Source organism: Labeo rohita, chromosome 3 (assembly GCF_022985175.1).
Source record: "Labeo rohita strain BAU-BD-2019 chromosome 3, IGBB_LRoh.1.0, whole genome shotgun sequence".
Classification (NCBI taxonomy): domain Eukaryota; kingdom Metazoa; phylum Chordata; class Actinopteri; order Cypriniformes; family Cyprinidae; genus Labeo; species Labeo rohita.
In genome coordinates this window covers 22,633,606-22,657,833 of record NC_066871.1, presented here as the reverse complement: position 1 = coordinate 22,657,833, position 24,228 = coordinate 22,633,606, and the positions used below count along the sequence as shown (strand labels likewise).

Below are 24,228 nucleotides of genomic sequence, written 5' to 3'. Positions count from 1 at the left end.
TCTGTGGGAAATTATGGGTGGTTCTAAAATACATGGTCACATGACAGTAAAAGTGTACAGTAGCCAAGATACAGGGGGTGGGTCAACTTCCCCACTGGCTCAACTTACCCACTCTCCCCTACAAAGAAACTGAATATATCAGTATGCTCTATATGAAACAAAACAACTCTCAGTAACATGCAAAGAAATGCAGTATTTTTGTTTTCTTTTTATGATCATCATTTCTATTTTTACTCATTATAATGTAAAATATTATTATAAAGTATTGTTATAGTAATAAAAATGTATAATGTACCTGATAGATATAAGTAAAGGTGTCCTGAAATAAATGAATAAATCTACCCGTGGTTTGCGAGTTAATGAAGGCATCTCTTTAGAAATTGGGCGATTCTGTAGCCCCTGGTGAAAAAACCAGCATATGCTGGTTAGGTAGGTTTTGATGCTGGTTTAAGCTGGTCCTTTGCTGGTTGCTGGTCAAGGACATCTAGACATCTGAGGACTGGGAGTGTTTGGAGAAACCTGTTGTTGGAAACGTTTATTATTTTAGTGGTTCATTATTTTAGCTATTGCTAACTAAATGCAATCGAAAATATCAGATACGACCGTTATGAACATGTTTTAACCGTTATAACAGAACCGTGTCACTACCGAACGTTAACTGTGAACTACATTTCCCAGAATTCCTTTGTAAACAATTTCTTTCTTGGACGTCTGTGCTTTCCGTACACTGGTCACGAGATCGCTTATGATTGTTAGTCATGGGGAAGAAGTGTTCGCAGTAGTTCTACAGTTAGCAGGTTTGATGTATAATTAATTGGCAGCGTAGACATGGCCAACATCACGAAGAAAGTGTCGTGGTCTAGCCGAGGCGATGATCGCGGAGAGAGAACGCCACTGCTGAACGGAGCCGAGGAGGCGAAATACAACAAACAGGTACCAGACAGGCCATCAGACTGCAAAATATAACATATATAGAACTCAGCAATCAATATGAAATGTTTTGACTTATGCTTTTATGAAATACTTGCCCTGCTGATTAAATCAAGCATGCTTGTTAAGCATGCAAAGGTAACGTTAGTGTGCTGACTTGTTGACATAGCATGATAATACACTAACTTACAGTCGTTACAGCGTTGAAATGAAAACAATAAGTTCTCAGATTTATTAGAGGATAAACCGTGTTTCTTTACCCTAGCAAGGACTTGTGTTACCTAGTGGCAAGTTGCAGGGTGTTTTGCAACTCTGGATATTTGGATTTTAACTTCCCATTTCTTTTAACCCTCTTATTTTGCTAAGAAACTGCAAGCATCTGTTATCCTATGACCTACATTGGATGGGTTGATTCTTGATTACAGCCAGGAACACAGCTAGAAATTAAGATATTAAAAAATGAGATATTCCAGACAGTGTCACAAAGACTTGTACCAACAACATTTGTTTTTTTACAGCAGATATTTGTGCAGTATGCACACTGTAGACTGACTCTACATGTAGATTAAAGTAGACTTTTGATAAATGTAATATATTTGGTTCATAGTTATCCGGGGGAGCTATGTTTCATATAGGCAGGCTGAGCACTGTGGACCTTGAGGAGGAAATCACACCCGAAGAGGTAAAATCTATTTTACATCAGTTCCTTTTTATTATTTTTTTAAAGATGTGGAAAAACAAAACATTATTGGAAATACAGACATAAAAGCCTATAGTCCAGTCCAGAAAAAAGTGGCTTCACTGTTTTGACACATAGCTTTAGTTTCAGTTTTATTTTCAAGTTGTTTGTGGTTTGGATGCTTTGAATGTTGCGCATGAGCGTAGTTGACGTCTCTCCTCAAATCAGCCATTGCACGTTGTACTTGATCATTTGTGAGTTTATGTTGCCAACGTGTTGTCATGAGGTCCCATGTTCTCATGTTGATGTAGCTAAATAAAGTGTTGTTCTATTCTGGTTGCATGAGCATAGAATGACTGTATGTGCCCTTGATGAATGTCGGCCGGGCAAAACTGAGTCTTTTTTTCCCGAATCACGCAGGACATTGTGAGAAGTCGACCGAAGGAAATCCCTCACAATGAAAAGCTGCTGTCCCTCAAATATGAGGTAATTGAATCTAGACCTGACCTTCAGTCACCCTCTTCTCTTTCAATTGAGTGTCTGTTAAAAATGCTTTGAAAAATCTGTTGGTTTCTAACTTATATAGAATGCTACATGTATTCTTTAAATGAACTGTCTTTGAAGAGCTGGGATGTAAAATGTCAAACCTAATGCTTTTTGTGTTTCAGAGTCTTGATTATGATAACAGCGAGAATCAGTTGTTTCTGGAGGAAGAGAGACGGATGAGTCACATGGTCAGTAGAACCATCAGAGAGTTTCATTAGAGGTGGAGATGACAAACTCTGGTTCAGTGTCTGTGGGAAAAGTTTAACCGTTAACTTAGATCATGTGTGCTTCGTAAGCTGTTCATATAAAGGCTTTTTCTGAGGCATTTCACAATCGGTTATGCGGTTTTTTAATTGTTGGTTTATGTACTGTACCTGTCAAAAGTTTTTGAACAGTAAGATTTTTAATGTTTCCAAAAGTAGTCTCTTCTGCTCACTGTGTAATTTATTCCTGTGATTTCAAAGCTGAATTTTTAGTCACATGTCACATGATCCTTCAGAAATCATTCTAATATGCTGAATTGCTGCTCAAAAAAACGTTTTATTATTATTATTATTATGTTGAAAACAGCTGAGTAGAATTTTGTCAGGTTTCTTTGAATATGAAGTTCAGAGGAACCGCATTTATCTGAAATAGTCTTTATCATCACTTTTGATGAATTTAAAGCATCCTTGCTAAATAAAATGATTAATTTCTATCATTTTCTTCCCAAAAAAACAAAAATTATACTGACTTCAAGCTTTTTAATAGTATAATGTACAGTGTTACAAAAGCTTTTTATTTCAGATAAATGCTGATCTTTGGATCTTTCTATTCATTAAAGAATCCTGAAAAAATGTACTTAGCTGTTTTAAATATTGATAATATAGTAATAATAATAATAATAATAATAATTAAATAAATAAATATTTTTTGAACTGTAAATCAGCATATTAGAATGATTTGTGAAGGTTCATGTGACACCAAAGACTGGAGTAATGATGCTAAAAAATTTAGGTTTAATCACAGGAATAAATTACGTTTTAAAATATTCAAATAGAAAGCAGTTTTTTTAAATACAAAAAATATTTCACAATATTACTGCCTTTGCTGTTATGGATCAAATAAATGCAGGCTTAATAAATGAGCAGAAGAGACTTCTTAAAACATAAAAAATTTTACTGGTAAAAAACTTTTAAAGTGGTAGTGTACATGTGCTGTATCAATTTGACCCCTAAACACCTTTCTTTTTTTCAATCACATTGTTTTCTGTATAATTAATACTAATGCAAGATTATTGCATTAAAGGAGAAGTCCACTTCCAGAACAACAATTTACAAATAATTTACTCACCCCCTTGTCATCCAAGATGTTTATGTCTTTGTCTTCAGTCGTGAAAAAATTATGGTTTTTGAGGAAAGCATTTACTTGCACTTTCTTAGTCTTTGCGCGTTCGCTTTGTAAACACTGGGTCTGTAGATCCACGTGACCTTTCGACGTGATTCAATAGTACGTGAACGCGCATCCCAGAACCTGTGCTACACGAGCTTTTGTGCTTAAAAAGTAAACAAATTTTTATTTTCCAAAAAAAATAACAGATCGTTTCACTAGATAAGACCCTTTGTCCTCGGCTGGGATCGTTTAGAGCCCTTTGAAGCTGCATTTAAACTACGTTTTGGAAGTTCAAATTAGGGGCACCAATGAAGTCCATTATATGGAGAAAAATCCTGAAATGTTTTCCTCAAAAACCATAATTTCTTTACATCTGAAGACAGAAAGACATGAACATCTTGGATAACAAGTTGGGTGAGTAAATTTTTTGTGAATTTTTTCATCATGTTCTCCAAATGTGGCTTGACCCAAAACTAATATGTCATGCCAAACATTTTGAGGATTAGTGAAACAGCATTCAGCGTTAAGCCGTTTCCACGTATTAGCAGTTCATTCAGTGTACTGACATGTAAAACCCTTGTTATGCAACAGTAATTTGTTATGAACATTATAGATTAACATTTAATGTTTGTTTCTCTTATCCATAGAGTTTCAGATGTCTGGAGATCACGCGATGGGTGATCTGTGGTCTGATTGGGATTTTCACTGGTCTCATCGCATGTATGATAGACATTGCTGTGGAGAATTTAGCTGGTGTGAAGTACTTTGCAGTCAAAGAAAGTATCCTTCCTTTGTCAGTCATCTATTTTACAACCACCTAATATGATCAGTGTCTTATGTAAAGTCCCTAAAAACTTTAATTAGCTCCTTCTTTCTAAAATGAGCCAGTACACTGCAGTTTATGAACAATTTGTCAAAATGCAATTCCATTTCATGCATTTGCATATGTGTAAATGACTACATGAATAATTTGGCCATAAATGGCTGCATGGCAATCTAGATCCAGACCGACACAGACAGAGACAGAATGGAAATTGACCATTTTTTTTTTTTTTTTTTTTTTTAACTCTAATATCATCTGTCTGTGTAGTTTAATTATTTGGCACTCAACTAAATAAAAATATGATTTTTCTTTATTTTTATTATACAGGAAAAAAATATCAGTAGCCAAGCGTTTGGTAAAAAGACACAATTGTGGTATTATGCCATAATACAGCTCAGTAATATTTTTAATGCTGTGCTAACTTTTTTAATTTAATTGCATAGAAAGTTTTCTTCAGTTTAATCAGGTGCCATTACTGGCTTCAGTGTTTCTTTAACTAGACTTTCAGACATTGAGAAATTCACAGAGCTTGGCGGCCTGTCAATTTCTCTTATACTGTGGGCAGTGCTGAATTCTGCTTTCGTGATGGTTGGCGCTATCACCGTTGCTTGCTTTGAGGTGAGTATTTTTCTTCCTGTCAGAGTGAGATTTTTGTGGCTTCTGCTTCCCTTCTGTGCTTCAGTATCACTTCAGAGAAATTGCTAAGTTCTTTTAATAAAAATGTACCCATGCAGAAAGCATGCAGATTTAGCTGTGTTCAGAATAGCATACTAGAATACTACTCAATTTCTGAAGTACATAATATGTGCTGGATACTGTATCCAGCAATGCTGTGCATCCGACTGTCCTGTTGATTCCCACAAATGAACTAGAAGTAAATTCTATTTGTCAGCGTATTTAATCAAACTTAGCCATTTCTCTGCTAAGCATTGTTCAGGATTTTTCAGAACTTTTGAATCAGCAAGAATTTAAAAGAAATTGATGTTTATATTTAGCAAGAGGACATATTGTAGTTCTAAGGTCAAAAAAAGTGACAGTATACCATTACATAATGTTACACAAATAAATGCAGTTTATTTCTATTCATCAAAGAATATTGACAAAAATGTATCAGTGTTTACACACAATTGGTAAGTAGCACAACTGTTTTAAACATTAATAATAATAATTGTTAAAAAAAAAGATTATATTAATAATTTCTTAAGGATCATGTGACACTGAAGACTGGACTTATAACTGCTAAAACTCCTAAAGCTTAACCATCGCACAAATAAATAACATTTTAAATATATTAAAACGATTTTAAATTGTAATAATATTTCACAATATTGCTGTTGTTTACTGTAAATAAATGCAGCCTTGGTGAGCATAAGAGACTTTAAATATTAAAATAAAAAAATAATTTAAATGGTAGAGTGCATTGTGTACTATAAGTAGTTATATATAATTTTACTTTGAACATTACTTAAAATTCAGTCTGTTTTTTCACAGCCCATTGCTGCAGGAAGTGGAATCCCTCAAATAAAATGTTACCTGAATGGAGTGAAGATCCCTCGTGTTGTTCGACTAAAGGTGATTCTTTTTATCATTTAAGCTTTTCTATGAGACAAACGAGGCAGCTTGATTTTTATATGAACAAAACAGATATATAGATATAACAGATAGAAATGTCTATGTATCTGTATCAGTATCTATTAGTATCTATAGACCAGTTCATTGTACACGTCATAGTTACGTCACTTGCAGCTGTGGGAAACAAGTAGAGGGAAATAGGTAAAGTCATGTAATAAGAGAAAAAAAAATGTTGTGTTGTCATTGTTGTGTTTTTGATGCCAGAATCAGAATGCAAATACTTTTTTATAGAATACTTTCATCAAAGACAACATTTGAAGATAAACGCAAACATTTAAACTGTGGATGAAACCTGCCAAGATTACTCTACTTTTAAAGCATAAATTAGATTTAAACAATCCACCGTATTTTTCAATGCTGAAGTAAGCTGTTTTCTGGTAATGTGTTAGACGTCCGGTTCATAATCCGCCATAGGGAAATAACGAGAAGAATATCGAAGTGCAGTAAACGGTAAAACAGTTTGCACTACAAACCAGTGTGTTCATAATTAAGATAATACATTAAAATAATATGGTAAGACACACCAGTTTGAAATATCAAGCAGCAAAACAAGCTGTTTGTGCAGCTAAAAATAGCTGGACGTGGATGAGACCGGAAGCCAGACACAAAAAAATTTACAAATGGCTGCACCCACACTAATGGGAAAAATAAGGTGGATAGGTTTACATAATATTCACATATGCTGGTCATAGGGGACATATTGTAATAGTCCTACAATTACAGCATGAAATACTTTTTAAACCTATAACATTTTACATTTGCCTATTTTATTTCACGACTCTGAACATCAGAATTGCGAGAATAAAGTTAGAATTTTGAAATATAAACTCAAACACCGAATTGGTCTATGTAAGATGTATTGATGTTTTTCAGTTTTCTTATAATAGATCTTCATAACAACAGTTTTCTTCTGTGTCCACAGACTCTGGCGATAAAGGTCTTTGGTGTGATCTGCTCAGTGGCTGGAGGTCTCGCTGTTGGAAAGGTACAATAGAAAAACAGTTAATTGAGGTTAATGAGACTTTAAGCTAATTGTTGAACTCAGCAGCTGCTCTCCTCTTACAGGAAGGGCCCATGATTCACTCGGGAGCAGTGGTAGCCGCAGGAGTATCTCAAGGCAGAAGCACTTCACTGAAAAAAGATTTTAAGGTCAGTTTTCTGTATTGTTAGTTCTGCTTGAATCTTACGGTAAACATAGAGCCTGACTTTAAGTGTCTGTTCCTGCAGATATTTGAGTATTTCCGCAGAGACACAGAGAAGAGAGACTTTGTCTCGGCAGGAGCAGCAGCTGGAGTCTCAGCAGCCTTTGGAGCCCCTGTTGGTGAGACATGCAGAAAATCATTTTAAACATCCAAATATTTACATGGGATAGAAGCAAGCTATGCAAAGCCAGCGTCAAATATGTTATTATATTGTTAAAGGGAAAGTTTACTAAAAAATGAAATTTCTTTTAATTACTCACCCTCATGTCGTTCCAAGACTTCGTTCATCTTCAGAACACAAATTAAGATATTTTTGATGAAATCAAGGCCCTGAATGGTAGTAAGGACATTGTTAAAATTGGTTCAGTGATTCAACCATAATATTATGCAGCTAAAGAGAAGAATTGATAAAGTTATTTCTGTTTTCTTTACACACAAAACATATTCTCATAGCTTCATAAAATTACGGTTGAACCACTGATGTCAAATGGACTATTTTAATGATGTCCTTACTATCTTTCTGAGCCTTCAACGTTTCAATTGCATTGCTGTCTATGGAGGGTCAGAAAGCCCTCGGATTTCATCCATAATGTCTCAGTTTGTGTTCTGAAGATGAACAAAGGTCTTATGCGTTTGAAACGACATGATTAATTAATGACAGAATTTTCATTTTTGAGTGAACAAGAGTTGTCAAAAAGGTACCGGGCTAGGTACTTTCAGTACTGAAAGTTTAAAAACAACCATTTTTCGCTCACATCTGAGCGTTGTTGAGCCGATTTTTAAACATCGCTGATTGGCCATACCTCACACATAAGCACAACGGGAGTACATCTGCATATAGATGGATCCGCTGACAGACGTGGCTTTCAGATGCTCCCGTTGTGCTTATGTGTGAGTGCTCAGTGAGGAGCGTGAAGCGCTTATTATTGTAGACAGTCATGTCTGTTGAGTGCGTGAACACTATGGCCAATCAGCGATGTTTAAAAATCGTCTCAACAGCGCTCAAATGTGAGTGGAAAATGGACGTTTTTTTTAGAATTTCGGTACCGAAAGTACCGAACCCGCTACCTTTGGACAACCCTAGAGTGAACTATCCCTAGAAAGCATGTTACAGTGCCTGATAAACTGCAAAGCTGTAGCTATAAGTGAATCATATGCTCCTCTGAATAAAAGCTGTTAAACTCTTAAACTGCCTCGAAATGTTTCTTGGATAAGATTGTTTAGGGTCATCTTTAAATCATTGTGGTTTTTTGGCACAGGTGGGGTTCTGTTCAGTTTAGAGGAAGGCGCTTCTTTCTGGAACCAGATGTTGACGTGGAGAATTGTGAGTGATTGTGAATAAGAGTTTGGCTCATTTTTAAAGAGCACTGTCTGTTTCACTTAGTTTCAAAGGCTAACCGTTTGAACCCCTCATCCTGCTTTGTTTTTGATGTAGTTCTTTGCTTCAATGATCTCCACGTTCACACTGAACTTTTTCCTGAGTATTTACCATGGGAAGCCCGGACAACTGTCCAGCCCTGGTCTCATTAACTTTGGCCGCTTTGACGGTGATGTAAGTTCTGTTTCTATATCCTGTAGTTACTCTGACAAGGTCTCTTTCCTTTTTAGCTGCCAAAGATTTTACACAGAACAGAGATTCGAAAGGAAAATCTGTTAAAGTGGAATTGACCTCTAAAGCAGTCCAAAATATCACATTAAAGAAAAAACATGTTTTTTTTTTTGTTTTTTGTTTTTTTAATTGTGTCTATATTAGTACATTCCTGATCTAAATGTGATATTTGTTTGTTTTTTTTCCTTTAGAGTGTACAGTATAATTTATATGAAATTCCTCTCTTCATTATCATGGGAGCTTTAGGTGAGGGGAACATCTCTTTGTCCTTGCATAAAACATTATAATAATTTTGTTGAAAGATGAAAAGTAGCTTTTGAATTATTTCTCTATTTTTCATTTATTTTCCAGGTGGGATGCTCGGAGCATTGTTCAATGTCATCAATTATTGGCTAACAATTTTCAGAATAAGGTAGGATTAAGCTATTAAAGGGATAGTTCACTCAAAATTGAAAATTCTGTCATTAATACTCATCCTTATGTCGTTCCAATTTGAAAAATGCCAAAATGCCAGTCACTTTGAAAAATAAAAATGACTACATTTAGTGCAATCCATCTAGTCTGTATTTTGGCCATTCTAAATCTTTTTTGCAGAAACTTGACAATAGGTTAGACAATTTGCTAAATGATTACTTTAAGTTTTGTCACTGAATGGGTGTATTACTGAGCAGAAGCAGATGGAATGTGTCTGAAGAATTTTACACATCAATCACTTGTCATGTGACACTTTTCTGGGTTACGCCTGCATGTTAAATTGAGGCCAACAAGTAAAGAAAGAGAGATGGAGAGTGAGAAAGAGGTGACGCTAAAAATATGAAATAGCTGTTCTGAGAAACTGTACTGAAAAAGTAGTATTGAACATTTACAAAACCTTCTAATTGTAAACGTGTCACCAGTATATTAGCTTTATCATTTACATTACCATTCAAAAGTTTGGGTTTAGTAATCTTTTTTTTTTTTTAAAGAAACACTTTTATTCAACGGGGATGTATTAAACTGATCAAAAGTGACAGCAAATAATAAGTTACAAAATATTTCTGTTTTATGTGAATCATGTTCTTCCAAACGTTGTTAATTAAAGAATCCAGAAAAAAAATGTTTCCACAAAAATATTAAGCAGCAAAATTGTTTTCAACACTGATAATAATAAGTAATGATTCTTGAGCAGCAAATCATCATATTAAAATGATTTCTGTTTGAAGTCTTTTATTTATTTTTTTAGAAGAATACAACATTCATTACACAGGTTTTTTAATGATTCTTCATTCTAAGCAGGGAGGACACCGCAAAACAAAACAGGATAGTAATAATGATAAAATAAAATTCAAACTGAACAAAACATTAAAAGAACCAGAAAAACAGACAATTCCTCTTAACACCCTCCCCACCCTAGAGACTTAAGTCATGACACAGTAGTATGGCTTATGAAATCCGTTTTATTTTTTCCCATTCCATTAGTTTTTTTTTTTTTTTTTTTCCATATTCCATTTTTTCCGTTTAAATTTTTCTGGATTCCGTTTTTGTTTGTGTGTTTTCCCTTTTTAATTTTTCTTGACTCCCTTTTAATGGCTCTCTAATGAATTAAAATCATGAAACTGAAACAATTCAACATCAGTTTAAGAGCTTAACATAAATTACATGTTTAGGGCCCTAAGAAATGCTTTATTTTTGCCCAACTTGTGTTTTATTGTTGCCAAATTCTGTGTTCTAGCATGTCTAATTATTTGAATGCATAAAAACAAGTTTCATTCATTCTTACAATAGCCTTGTGAAATATTAATTTACTCAGAAATTCTGCGTATTTGCATTTTTCTGTGTCACGTGCGCTTCAGTACGAGTAGTAAACAAAACCACGGGTCTGTGCCATTCATTAACACAGAGAAATTATATTTAAATAGTCGTTTTGCAGCTTAAAATTTACAAATGTTAGTCCATATCGCAATTTGATTTTAATTGTAATGAGCTACTTTTGATTAACTAAATTCCGTGACATTCCGCGTTAAAGTATAAAATTCAGTTTTTATGACTGGATTCCGCAATTCCGCCTGCGTTTTCTGCATCATGGAAATCATTGGTCCCTACACTAGTAAAAGGATAATCAATTATTAAAGCCGTGGTTTACAGTAAATTTATAACAGCTGAGGGGCGTTGTTAGGCAACGCGGAGTGCCTAAAACCCCCTTAGCTGTTATAAATTCACTGTAAACCACGGCTTCACGGGGCTTATTGCTTTTATAAAACAGTTATTCCATATATGTCGTAAGGTTTCACTAAATAAAATAGAGCAAATAAAGTGTAACGATATTAATAAAAACATTACTCTTCCGCCAACAGTGTAGTTCCTCAAAGCGATTGTGGTTGCAGCAAAGTGGTTGCTGAGCAACACACAAATGTAAACAAAGGTGTATATTTGTGGAGTTATTTACAACAGCTTTGAATGTGCTCAGCCAATCGGAATTTAGGACCGGAACTACCCATTTTATAAACACATTTAAACTACACTATCAACATAATGGAGAATGGGAAACCAAACCTTATCAAACTGATCCAGTTTATTTAACAAAATGAATGAAACTGTACCATTTCTTCCAACCACAATTTAACACGGGGGATTTTAGTGTTTTTCCAAAACTTTAGTATTAATTTCTTTGCAATGTTTAGCCTATATGACAACAACTGTTGTTGAGATTTTTGAAATAAACTTATCTGAGTATGTCTAAAGCACTATATATCAACATAAGTGTATCAGGCTCTTAACTCAACATGTAACATATCAGAGCATAACTATGTAAGAGCGTGGCTTCCACAGTCTGACATTTATTGCATATTGGAGAAAAAATTTGGAGAAATTCTATGTAGCATTGTTTAAGCATAATGAAGTAGATGAGTAATCTTAAATTGAATAAGGCGGTGCCTACGGTTAACAGGGCACGTGTGATTGTTCTCTAGTGCATTGATCAAAAACTCGTCAATGATCTCCTCCCCTAATTCATGCTCCCATTGCAATCTTGTACCCTGTGTGAAAAGTGAAGTTTTAGATAATAATGAGTTATAAAGTAAAAATATCAAAAGACAGACCCCATATTCAAGCACTAAAAGTTCATCGACCTTACCTATGTATATTAGAAAGATTTCTATAGGATCATGTGACACTGAAGACTGGAGTAATCATGCTGAAAATTCAGCTTTGCCATCACAGGAATTTGAAAAATATAATCAAATAGATTTTTTTTTAAAATAAATGCAGACTTGGTGAGCATAAAAGCCAACTTTAAAGAACATTTAAAATTTTGCCGACCCCAAACCGTTGAATGAGTGTATGCCATTTTTACATTTTGTGCTAATTTTATTATATTATATTTATTTTAATCTATTTTGTCCAAAAATTGACATTGGCGTCTCAGATGTTGAACTGATGTGTTATGTCTCAGGTACGTCCACCGGCCGTGCCTGCAGGTGATGGAGGCTATGCTGGTTGCCGCTGTGACGGCTACAGTTTCCTTTGCCATGATCTATTTCTCCAATGACTGCCAGCCGTTGGGACAGGACAGCACTGAGGAATATCCACTACAGGTGTTTATATACTTAAAGATGTTTCCTTAAATGATAAACTGCTAAGCCGAACTCATCTGAGATCAGATTATAGTCTGAAATGCCAAAGAGATGTATGTTTTGTTATATTGTTCATTTACAGCTCTTCTGTGCCGATGGTGAATATAATTCCATGGCCACCGCCTTCTTCAACACCCCTGAGCGTAGTGTGAGGAGTCTGTTCCACAACCCTCCAGGTGTGTCTCAATGAGGGTGTGGTTGGGTGTGGACGGGTTTGGGAATGTGTGTGGACATCTTATCAATCTTGCAATTGAAACATGAAGGCTTCGAACACTTCTTAAGTTGTTATGTGGTGTGTCTGCATGTTTTTAGCGTTTGTGTTTGTGTGCATGCGCCTGCCAAAGCAGATTTACAGTTACAAGCTGGAAGCAGGCCAGCTGACAGGCGGCTAAAGTGTTCCTACGCTCTGGAGAGAAGCCATCTTTGATTGCTTTCCCAGAGTGCTGCGAATGCACAACAGTCAGTAACAAGTGGCCAAAGTTTACAATGACCATTTTTGGTCTTTAAATATGGCAAGTTGTTAATACATTAGAATTTAATATGATTATATTATTTCCAAAAAATCATAATTATATGATTTTTTTTATACAAGTAATATTAAAATTATTTTTGTGCTAGTGACCTTATACTGCCCCCTAGAGCTGGAATGCGTAATAGTATGCTAAAAAAAAAACGAATGTTTACCTTACTACAGATTGAGCAGGATTGTGCATGGATGTCTTTTGTGTGTACATGTAGGGCATGTAGAAGATATTCTCTTCCAATGTTCCAACAGTGTTTTAGCTTCACATATGTGACCCTGGACCACAAAACCTTAAGTAGCATGGGTATATTTGTAGCAATAGCCAACAATGCATTATGCATTTTTTTCTTTTCTGCCAAAAATTATTAGAATATTAAGTAAAGATATTTTGTAAATGTCCTACCATAAATATTTCAAAACCTAATTTTTGATTAGTAATATGCATTGCTAAAAGCTTTATTTTGACAACTTTAAAGGTGATTTTCTCAGTATTTTTTATTTTTATTTGTTTGCAACTTCAGATTCCAGATTTTCAAATAATTGTATCTCGACTTAATATTGTCCTATCCTAACAAATCATACATCAATGGAAAACTTATTTATTCAGCATTCAGATGACTTAATGACTGGTTTTGTGATCCAGGGTGACATATTATTTTTGCACTGAAAAATACAAGACGCTGGCAGTGGAACAGGGAAAACACAAGATTTATTTAACATGAGCGCCACATTTTAAGAATGCTGCATCACGTGTGAGATGCTGCAAAAGACACGAGACGTGAGCACAACAGTCAAACGTGTCCATCTTGTGATGTTTACATAGAAAAATAATGGAAAAGTAGAGCAATGGAATAGAACCAAACAAACCAAAACCAAAATCTTGTTTAACAAACAGTATATAAAAGTCAAATGTAAATTCATATCCCAGTCATATTTTCTTGATTAAATAAACATTGCTTATACCATCAGAAAAAGAAAAAAAAACTTTAATATTTTTACATTAACAATGTAATCAATATTCTGTTTATTAAAAAAATATTTTTATTTATTTATTTATTTTTTTATATTTATATTCCAAAATAATTACTAAAGGTGGTAACAATTTAAACAATATATTTGATTTTTGAGCTAATGTTCAGCTATTGTTTTTAAAAGTTAACTGAGCTATTTTTGAATTTTTCAGGCCATCAAAGCTATGTAAATAGTAGTCACAGACAGATTTAGTTTAAATTTCACCAAGTTGATTGCTCACCAAATGCTCCCACAGATCATGTTTTCATGCCTTTTTAAGTCTTTTTTTTATGTAACAAAGTGGTTATATCAAAGTGTGTGAGTTGTTTTCTTACTTTTTAAAATTAGTCTTCCATTAACATTATCTTGTTTATTCAGACTGATTCACAAACACAGAGTGTGGACAAACACATGAACCGATCGCAGCCGATCATAACCAGTCATATCCGTTCATATCGCGCTGAAGCATTGCCTCCTCTCACATGACTTTCCCCCATTCATTCTCAGTTACCCCCCACTAAGCTCACGGCACACTTTTAGGGGTCTGTTAAAACTCAATGGGCTCAGGGGAGGCGAGAGAGACACAGATGCTTGGTGTAACTTTACCTGCTGGTGTCACTGTTGCACAATGTTTCTTTAGAAAAATGAGTGATTTAGAAACGTTTTATTGTTATATTTTGTAATACTGGCTTTGTTTTATTTTTTTTTCTCATCCAGTATTTTAAGGCACATATATAGAGAGAGAGAAAATTAAAATAATAAAATATGTCATAAAAATAATAACAACATAATAAAAACAATAAAGAAAGATGTAGAAATTATCCAACCAACCATTATCGAAGTAGAGTGGGACTTAAGTAATATGATTATATAAATCTTAGTACTGAATGTATGCATCGCAAAAGGGCCATAACTGGACAGCCTATTAGTCCCAGTCTAAAGCCATTCCTTCTAACCAGGCTGCCCATCTTTACGGACAATCTAGTTTTGTTTTAATGTTGTAATTTTACTGGGAATGTCTCTTGCTCAGGAACTTACAACCCTATAACTTTGGGGCTCTTCACTCTGGCCTATTTCTTCCTGGCTGTCTGGACGTATGGTCTGACCGTGTCGGCAGGAGTGTTCATCCCATCTCTGCTCATTGGAGCAGCCTGGGGACGACTATTTGGGATCCTTTTGTCTTATATTGCTTCTAGCCAATCAGTAAGTACAGCTCTACACGTCCAACACCTTTTTTTAATTTCAGCTAAATGTGACCCTGGACCACAAAAACCAGTCATAAATAGCACGGACCAGCAATAGCCAACAATACATTGTATGGGTCAAATTTATAGATTTTTCTATATTATTATAGAAAAATAGATATTAAGTAAAGGTCATGTTCCATGAAGATATTTTGTAAATTTCCTGCCGTTAATATTTCAAAGCCTAATTTTTGATTAGTAATATGCATTGCTAAGAACTTAATTTGGACAACTTCAAAAGGTGATTTTCTCAATATTTAGATTTTTTTGCACCCAGATATTCAAATAGTCGTATATATCGTAACACATCGTACATCAATGGAAAGCTTATTTATTCAGCTTTCCGATGATGTATAAATTTCAATTTTAAAAAATTACCCCTGGTTTTTTGGTCACAAGTGAAGAAAGCAGTATTGTGTTGTTGACATGTTTTCTAAACTGCTAGATTTGGGCGGATCCTGGGAAATATGCTCTAATAGGTGCTGCGGCCCAGCTTGGTAAGTTACTGATGTTTTAGTGTCATGTTAGTGTCAACTAGACATTCTCTAAGAAAATGCAGCAGGAATGCTGTCTTACGGTTTATAATACTTCTAACTGCATTTCTGTGAAGGAAGTGCATGTCAGCAATAACAAGAATGGCTTTGTTGTGTTAATCTGACAGGTGGCATTGTCAGAATGACCCTCAGTCTCACCGTAATCCTGGTAGAAGCTACGGGGAATGTGACTTATGGCTTTCCCATTATGCTCGTGCTGATGACTGCCAAGATTGTGGGGGATTACTTTATAGAGGTGAGAAGCAAAATACATGGCTGTCTTTGTCTCCTGAGAACTGGTGGTTTGTCTTTCCAGGAGTTTTTGCTCTGTGGTTTGTCACAAAGCATTAGTCATCATGCATGTCATTTGTGTTTTGTGTCATTAGAGCATGCAGCACATGAGTGCGTTTGTCTGACTGGTTTTTGTTGTTTATAGGGCCTGTATGACATCCATATTAAGCTGCAGAGTGTTCCTTTCCTCCATTGGGAGGCTCCTCCTACTTCGCATTGGCTGACGGCCAGGTAATCACACCCATCAGCCTTACATGTCATATGATACTTTGAACTTCTCAGTACTGACTCTCAGTCTAGTGTTCTAGGTAGTTCATACAACCTTGCAACATTAAACTTAATAATAACTAATGTCTCAGATGAGAGAACAAAAATAATAATAAAATGTTACTTATATTAAGTGTATACCAGTGCTGGGTTTCAGTCAGCTGAAGATTTTTAGGTGTAGTGTTGTGATTGACTGATATGAATTTTCTGATGACTCATGCTGATATATTTTACAGAGCATGGTAGCTTATGGCTGATGTAAAGGACTGTGTAATAAAATATTTAAAGGGATAGTTCACCCAAAAATTCTGTCAATAATTACTCACCCTCATGTCACTCCAAACCCATAAGACCTTTGTTCATCTTCAGTTCCGAGAGCTTTCTGACCCTGCATAGACAGCAACACAACTAACACGTTCAAGGCCCAGAAAGGTAGTAAGGACATCGTTAAAATAGTCCACGTGACATCAGTGGTTCAACCGTAATGTTATAAAGCTACGAGAATACTTTTTGTGTGCAAAGAAAACAGTAATAAGACTTTCTTTAACAATATAGTTAGATAACACAAGCATTAAAAAGCCTACATTGCACAGAATATTTAGTAAAAAAAAAAAAAAAAAAAAAAAAAAAGGCCAATGTATAAACTTAAAAAATTAATAATTTGAATTTGATATAAATTTGTTCATTTTACATATTAATTTATTTACATAGGAACTTGTTGATTTTGTAATCCTATTATGGTATTTTTTTATTTGTATAAATAAAGCTGTCAAAAAATGAATAAAAAAACACTAACTATTCATCTGGTAACTTCTGGATTTGCCAGAGTTTGCAAAAATTGTGGCATTGTATGTTTATTAGATATTCAAAGACTTATTTAAAAATGTGTATATGACTGAATGTCAACAGCATATGTGACACTGGACCACAAAACCAGTCATAAGTGTCAGTTTTTGGAAATTTTGATTTATGAATCATCTGAAAGTATTGATGTATGGTTTGGTAGGATGGGACAATATTTGGCTGACATACAATTATTTGAAAATCTGAAATCTGAGGGTGCAAAAAAATCTAAATATTGAGAAAATCACCTTTAAAGTTGTCTAAATTAAGTTCTTTGCAATACATATTACTAATCAAAAGTTACATTTGGTATATTTACGGCAGGAAACTTACAACATATCTTAATGGAATATGATCTACTTAATATCCTATTTTTGGCATAAAAGAAAAAAAATGTTAATTTTGACCCATACAATGTATTTTAGGCTATTGCTACAAATATACGTGTGGTCCGGGGTCACATATGTATAAAATATTATAATGTTTACCTTTCAATTAGTAAACAGAACTAGTGAAGACCATAAACTAAAGAAGATGGAGAATGAGTGCTTCTATGAGGCTAAGGTGTTCTCAGCGCTGTCAAAATAAAAGCCCCTCTCCAAATTTGTATCAGCCAAACAGAAATTTATGGAAATATATTAGTCAACCAATAGTGCAGTGCAATATTGTTATAGTTTACTAAAATTGCAATTATTAAAATTGTTTTTAATGTCATTAATGTCATTTGTGTGTTGTTTTCTCCACAGAGAGGTCATGAGCTCTCCAGTCACCTGCTTCAACAGAGTGGAGAAAGTCGGCAGAATTGTAGACGTTCTTAGCAACACATCCACCATTCACAACGGTTTCCCTGTGGTCGTGGATACTACTGATAATGACGACGAGGTGGAATAACTGTGAAAAACTGACTTCAGATCCTGTCATTCTTACTAGTGTATTTCAGTTTTAATTATTACTACATTTGCTTGTCTTCTTTCCACAGCCAGGAAAAATCTGTGGACTTATTCTTCGCTCTCAGCTCATTGTTCTTCTCAAGCATAAGGTGTGAAACACTGAATTATGATATTTTGGTTGGACTTTAATGCTCAGTTTTTTAGGAAATACTGTTACTAATTGTTCAGCGCTCTGTTTGTGTCTCAGGTGTTTGTGGAAAGGGCGTCTTCACGGCTCAGCCAAAGGAGGCTACAGCTGAAGGACTTCAGAGATGCATATCCACGGTTCCCTCCCATCCAGTCCATCCACGTCTCTCAGGACGAGAGGGAGTGCATGATGGACCTCACTGAGTTCATGAACCCGACCCCATATACTGTGCCTCAGGTCAGTTAACTTACATTGAAGACTGATGGTATTTTTGTATTTGCATGCCATTTAGGCAAGTTTATGTGAAATTGATAATGCCATGATAATCTAATGGCACAGGAAATAAAATAAAATGATGCTGATATGGGAAGCTCTACAGTTTTCGGCTTATACCTAGAATTACACAGTGCCAGAGGTTTGAAAAGAACACCACTGCCGCACCCAGTTAAAACGACTCAAAACAATCCTTACATGACATTTACAAATCAACTGTAAAAATACCAGCAGGAAGTGTATTTTGGTTGTCATGTGGTGTAATCATTTGCAGTATTAACTGTCTAGTCTTTGATATTTGATTTCAGGAGACTTCACTGCCCCGCGTGTTTAAATTGTTTCGCGCGCTAGGACTGAGACATCTAGTGGTGGTTGATAATGAGAACAGGGTAAGTGTGTCACTATTCCATGGTTTTATTGTGGTTTAGTTGCTTGTTTTAACTAATCTTTAGAGATGCACAAAATATTAGCACTATACTAGTTTTATTATTGGGCTATATGAATTTCTTTTTTTAATTTATCATTATTGATCAGTATTGGATGTTTAATTTTGCATGTTAATTTTCTCTAGTTTTACATTTAGACGATCTTTCTGTCATCTAACACACTTTTAAAGTTAATCTTCTAAAACAAAACCCTAATAATTTAATAAAATTATTTTATTAAAAATGTAAAATGTCATCTTTAGCAAATCTCAGAATAAATTTTTATAGTGCACATTTTAATGGTGGTATTCTGAAATTTACTTGCAGCATTTAACATAGTTGTTTATATTTATTTATTATTAATTTACATGTTCTTTCATTTAATTGTTGTTTTATTATTTATTAATTCTGACTTTAATTCTCAGAATTGCAAGTTTAAGAATTGAAATCTCACAATTCTGAGAAAAAAAGTCAAAAGTTATGAGATAAAATGTTGCAATAACATGAAAAGAGAACAGAGAAGGGCTTCCATAAAATTCCCATTGTCAGTGTTGTATTTTTGTGTGTGTGTGTGTGTGTGTGTGTTTGTTGTATTGAACTTGAGCTTTTTATATATGAAATGTGCTATAAAAATAGAGATGATCTTTCTGTCATCTAACATACTTTTAAAGTTAATCTTCAAAAAAATAAAAAAAATAATAAAGCTGTCAAATGTAATCTTTAGCAAATCTCAGAATACAGTTTTTATAGGGCACATTTTAATGGTGGTATTCCTAAATTTACTTGCAGCATTTAAAAGAATGTTTTCATTTATTTACTTTTTTTATTTATTTATAACTAAGTTAAATTTTATTTTAGTTTTACTTATTGTATTTTTTTTTTTTACCCAAAATTTGGAATTGTCTACCAATTAAAGTTCGACAGGCTTCAAAAGTCAGAATTGTGAGTTAAAATCTCTCAATTCTGACTTTATATCTCATAATTCAGATAATTATTATTTATTTTATTTATTTATTTTACCCAAAACTGGAATTGTGTACCAATTAAAGTTGGACATGCTTCAAGCCTTGATATTTTTTAAAAGAAAGTCAAAACGTATGTTATTAAAGTTGCAATTTTGAAAATATTGATATAAATATTTATTGTGATTTTTATATTATGTGTAATCTATGGAATCCCATTTCTGCCATTTGAGAAATATATATATATATATATCTGTATAGTCTATATTCTATATTCTATATATATAATATGAAGTCAGAATTGTGAGATATAAACTTTAAATTCTGAGAAATGAAGAATTTAGAGAAGAATTGAGTTTATATCTAGCAGTTCTGAGAAACATATCAGTCTTTTTTCGCTCAAAATTGAATTTATAACAAAATCTGAATTGTGAGTTTGCATCTTGCAACTGATGCAAATATAACTTTTTTTTATTTGTATGATACAAACTTGAAATTGCGAGTTATAAAGTCAGAATTGTGAGAAATTCGGAGGATTGAAGAATTGTGAAACAAACCCACAAATCCAACTTGATTTCTCAGAATTTTGAGTTTGTCTCGCAATTCTGACTTTTTATCTCACAATTATGACTTTTTTTTTTTTTTTTTTTCAGAATTGAGTTTATATCTCACAATTCTTTTTCTTTTTTTTTTTTTTTGTAAAGATTTATTTTTTTGGCATTTTTGCCTAAATTTTTGCCTAAACAGTAGGCACTTGCCTATTGTACAGGACAGATCAGATATGACGGGAAGCAAAGTGGGAGATAGAGAGGGCGGCGGGATCGGGAAAGGTCCTCGAGTTGGGATTCGAACACGGGACGCCCGTATAACCCAAGGCTATCGGTGCAGACGTATATCTCACAAATTGCCTTGTAACAGGCAGTTGCAAGTTAAGTCAGAATTGTGAGATATAAACTCGAAATTCTGAGAACATTTCAGTCTTTTGTTTCCCCTTAAAATTGGACTTTATAACTCGCAATTGCGAGTTTATATCTCACAGTTTTAAGAGGAAAAAAAAGTAAATTGGGTTTTTCTATCGCAAATGACTTTATTTCTTGCAATTGTGAGTTTTATATCATGCAATTTTGGAAAAAGAAGTCAGAATTGCGTGTTTTTCTCTCAAAAATCTGACTTTATTTTTTACAATTGTTTATATCACAGAATTTTGAAAAGTGAGTTTAAATTTCCAATTCTGACTTTATAACTTGCAATTGCGAGTTTATATACAATTCTGAGAAAAAAAAAGTTTGAATTGTGAGATAAAAATATATAAAAGTGCTATAAAAATTGTGTTTTTCTTTCTTTCTTTTTTCTTTGATATTTCTTTCATCTTAAGCTGTTATAGAAGAAATAATATAGAACTGTAATATCGACCAATTACTGCTTATCTGCAATAACATCAAAAAAGTAACAGCATATCATATCAGTCAAAATTTGCTGAATATCGTTCGAATATCATTAATCACCAGTAATGTTATTAATAAATAATTCCCTGCATTTTGGATGTGAAGGTTGTGGGACTGGTAACCAGGAAGGATCTTGCCCGCTACCACGTGGGTAAAGATGGTCTGGAGGAGCTTCACCTGGCTCAGACATGATTGGTCATCAAGTTCACCCTGGACCCTGCCTTCAGAGCACCAGCTTTGGACCTTAAAAACTCAGGGGCTGGTCTTATTCTCTCTCATGTCAAAGATGCCAAACATAAACCTGCAACATGCACAATTTACGACGTTCAGTATTTTAAGGGCTTGATTATTTGAAGAATGCATTTTTGCTCCTTTATCACAAACTTAGTTATGCATTTATTTTTGCCTGTAGAAATACAGCGAATGAGCACATTATGTTAGTTTTGCACTGAGACTGTTTATTTATTACAGTTATAATATTTTAAAGTAGATGAGCTTTTCGAGAGCCCACGCTTATTGTGCCTCTCCAAAAGCACCATTTTGTGTCACCTTACATATTTATCATGGCTAGTTACCACTTGAGATGTGTGTGTCAGTGTGTATTGCCATGCCAATGAGAATGTATATCGACATAATGTGTCAGTATGCATTTTTTTTTCGAAGTTGTGGTTTTGAACACTTACTGACTTGCCAATGTTTAAAATAGGTTTTCGTGTTGTTAGCTCAAAGTAAGCTATTTGTTATTAATGTGCAGGACAATACGAGCAAGTTTTCTGTTGTGGAATAAAACCAATTCCTCTAATCTCCATTTGTAGCATTAAGAAACCTATTGGTGATGTGCACTTACAGACTACTACATATTATATTGTTACAGACATGCAGTTATGGTTCATTACATTATTGTTTACCTAGTGCTGTTTAGGATTTTTAAATGTTTCTGTCTTGATTTATTAATTTAATTGGTATCGAATCTGTCAGGGTAGCTCAGGCCCTAAAATTAAATGCATAAATCCTATTTTTCCCACATGCCTCTTGGCAAGTTTTGGTACGACTTTAAAACTAGCTAGTGTCTTTACATAATACATTTCCTGAGGATAGTTTGTGTCTACAGAATGTGAATTTTCCGCCTCAAGCCACATTTGTTTTCTGTGAAAATCTATACTTTAAAATGAACAAATAAATCACAGTATTGAGCAGTGAAAAATGATTATGCTAAAATAATTGGCAAGCGTTGATTGCAACAAGCGTTCTTTAACTGAACATCAGATGAAGCGTATAAACATGACATCCTGTTTTGTTTGTGTGCTATGAAGTTTGACTCTGAAGGCTCTGCGCTTCGTTTAAAGCCAACATTTTTTTGTTTTTATTGATCGATGATCTTTCTCTATGCTGATCTATACTTTTTATATGGTTGTTGATTTAAAGTAAAAAAAAAAAAAGAATTTTATAAGCATTTAAACAACTTTGTGAACTAATAAAGCTATGAATCAACAAATGAATTCCTCAGGCCTCTTTACTGACTCTCAGAGAGTGTTGCCAAGTTTGTGGTTTTCCCATGGAATTGGGCTATGTTAACACTCTTGACCCCAATAATGTGATATTTAGCTTTTGAAATGTGAATTGTACTATAAGAATCCTGCCAAAAAACATGTATTTTTATCTCCTGGAACATGAAATGCGTTTAAGCTGGTTTTGCTTAGCAGTTGTGCAACCCTGCTCTCAGATAATCATGGCTGATTTGGATAAACATCTGTGTAGTGCAAACGTGTTTCCGTGTTTGTCAACCTTTTTGAGTGTACTATCATAAATATGGATTCAAAGCAGAGGTTGCGTTAACCAAAATTTTTTTTTTTTTTTTTTATCAGTGACGGAAAAAGGTTGTCCGTCGTTTTGACTGATTACACTGAGGGTGATCTATAATTGAAGAGTTCAGATGCAAAATCAGCTAAAAGCCATCTCGGTCAAAGATGAGATAATGATAGTGAGTGAATGCTCCTGACACATATTGTACGTCCATCAAATACTTTTACTTCAAGCTCGCAAAATTCCAGCCTCAGCCCAATCAGAAGTACCAGTACTTTTATAGAAACCTATACAAAGTAGCCAGAAAGAAACACTCTTTTTAAAGAAATACATCAGATGGATTTAGAGGCTTCTGCATCTGAACTCTTCAGTTGTAAATTGTACCTGTAATTCCCACCCGTCCAGCTGGTGGCGAGTGCGCTCCAGTGTGGCAGCAGAGCAGGGGATCCAGAACAAAAACGAAACTGTCACGAATGTTTTTTACGCGTTTGATTACGCACAGGCGAGTACACAAAAGCTACAACAATCAATCATGCTACATTAAAAAGCGCCAAAACGGTATTTATTGCTTGAGTTTCCTAATGAAATGGACAGAATTTGAAATCTGAAACTTTGTTTCATATCAAAGGTAACACCAAAGTGCCTATTGCGATTTATTGAAAGGAAGATGCATTATGTACTGTTCATTCTTCAACTGAAAACAACATAGACCAAGAGATGATTGTGATTTAAGAATCAATATTGGTTTATTAAAATGAGAATCAATTAAAATCGAGGGTTTCGTTTGTTTACTCAGCTCTAGTATTTTGTTGTTTTTAAACACCGCGCTGTCGTCCTGTAATAAAATAAAATCTATTAAATGTGTTATTTTAATTGAAATATGAAAATTAAAATGACGGATAATAATAAATTACTAGGAATTAGGATTTTTTGGGACCCTATCCGTCAGAATGATGGACAATGTTAAAGTCTAGCAGAACCTCTGCTTCAAAGTTAATAAACAGACTGAAACCCCAATTTTGTTTCAACAGATGAATTTATGAGCAGACTGAGGCTTTGGCTGTGTATAAGTGCTTTCACTTAACTTAGATATCACTGATTCTGAGAAACGTGCATTTTGTCTGTGTG

The 24,228-nt window shown here is 34.3% G+C and overlaps 1 protein-coding gene across 2 annotated transcripts; it reads left to right on the top strand.

Moving 5' to 3' along the window:
• The first annotated feature begins 722 nt into the window (after nt 1-722).
• On the top strand, nt 723-22,783 carry clcn7 (chloride channel 7). 2 transcript variants are annotated; one of them, XM_051102621.1, is made up of 25 exons: nt 723-933; nt 1,538-1,612; nt 2,030-2,095; nt 2,278-2,343; nt 4,174-4,306; nt 4,858-4,967; nt 5,841-5,921; nt 6,904-6,966; nt 7,047-7,130; nt 7,209-7,302; nt 8,443-8,507; nt 8,619-8,735; nt 8,984-9,038; nt 9,144-9,204; nt 12,223-12,364; nt 12,486-12,579; nt 14,968-15,140; nt 15,627-15,678; nt 15,843-15,970; nt 16,151-16,236; nt 17,862-17,997; nt 18,095-18,154; nt 18,253-18,429; nt 18,774-18,854; nt 21,403-22,783. In XM_051102621.1, exons 1-25 carry the CDS (start codon nt 829-831, stop codon nt 21,487-21,489), a joined length of 2,391 nt encoding a protein of 796 aa, XP_050958578.1. In that variant the 5' UTR covers nt 723-828; the 3' UTR covers nt 21,490-22,783. The 2 variants fall into 2 exon arrangements, with proteins under 2 accessions (XP_050958578.1, XP_050958584.1); XM_051102627.1 differs by lacking the exon at nt 1,538-1,612.
• The last annotated feature ends 1,445 nt before the right edge of the window (nt 22,784-24,228 follow it).

Bases quoted from the DNA above. Each gene is read 5' to 3' on its own strand.
- clcn7 (XM_051102621.1), top strand. From the start codon at position 829: ATGGCCAACATCACGAAGAAAGTGTCGTGGTCTAGCCGAGGCGATGAT. The intron at 15,141-15,626 runs GTAAGTACAGCT...CTAAACTGCTAG, and splicing joins ATATTGCTTCTAGCCAATCA to ATTTGGGCGGATCCTGGGAA. The intron at 15,679-15,842 runs GTAAGTTACTGA...TTAATCTGACAG, and splicing joins AGGTGCTGCGGCCCAGCTTG to GTGGCATTGTCAGAATGACC.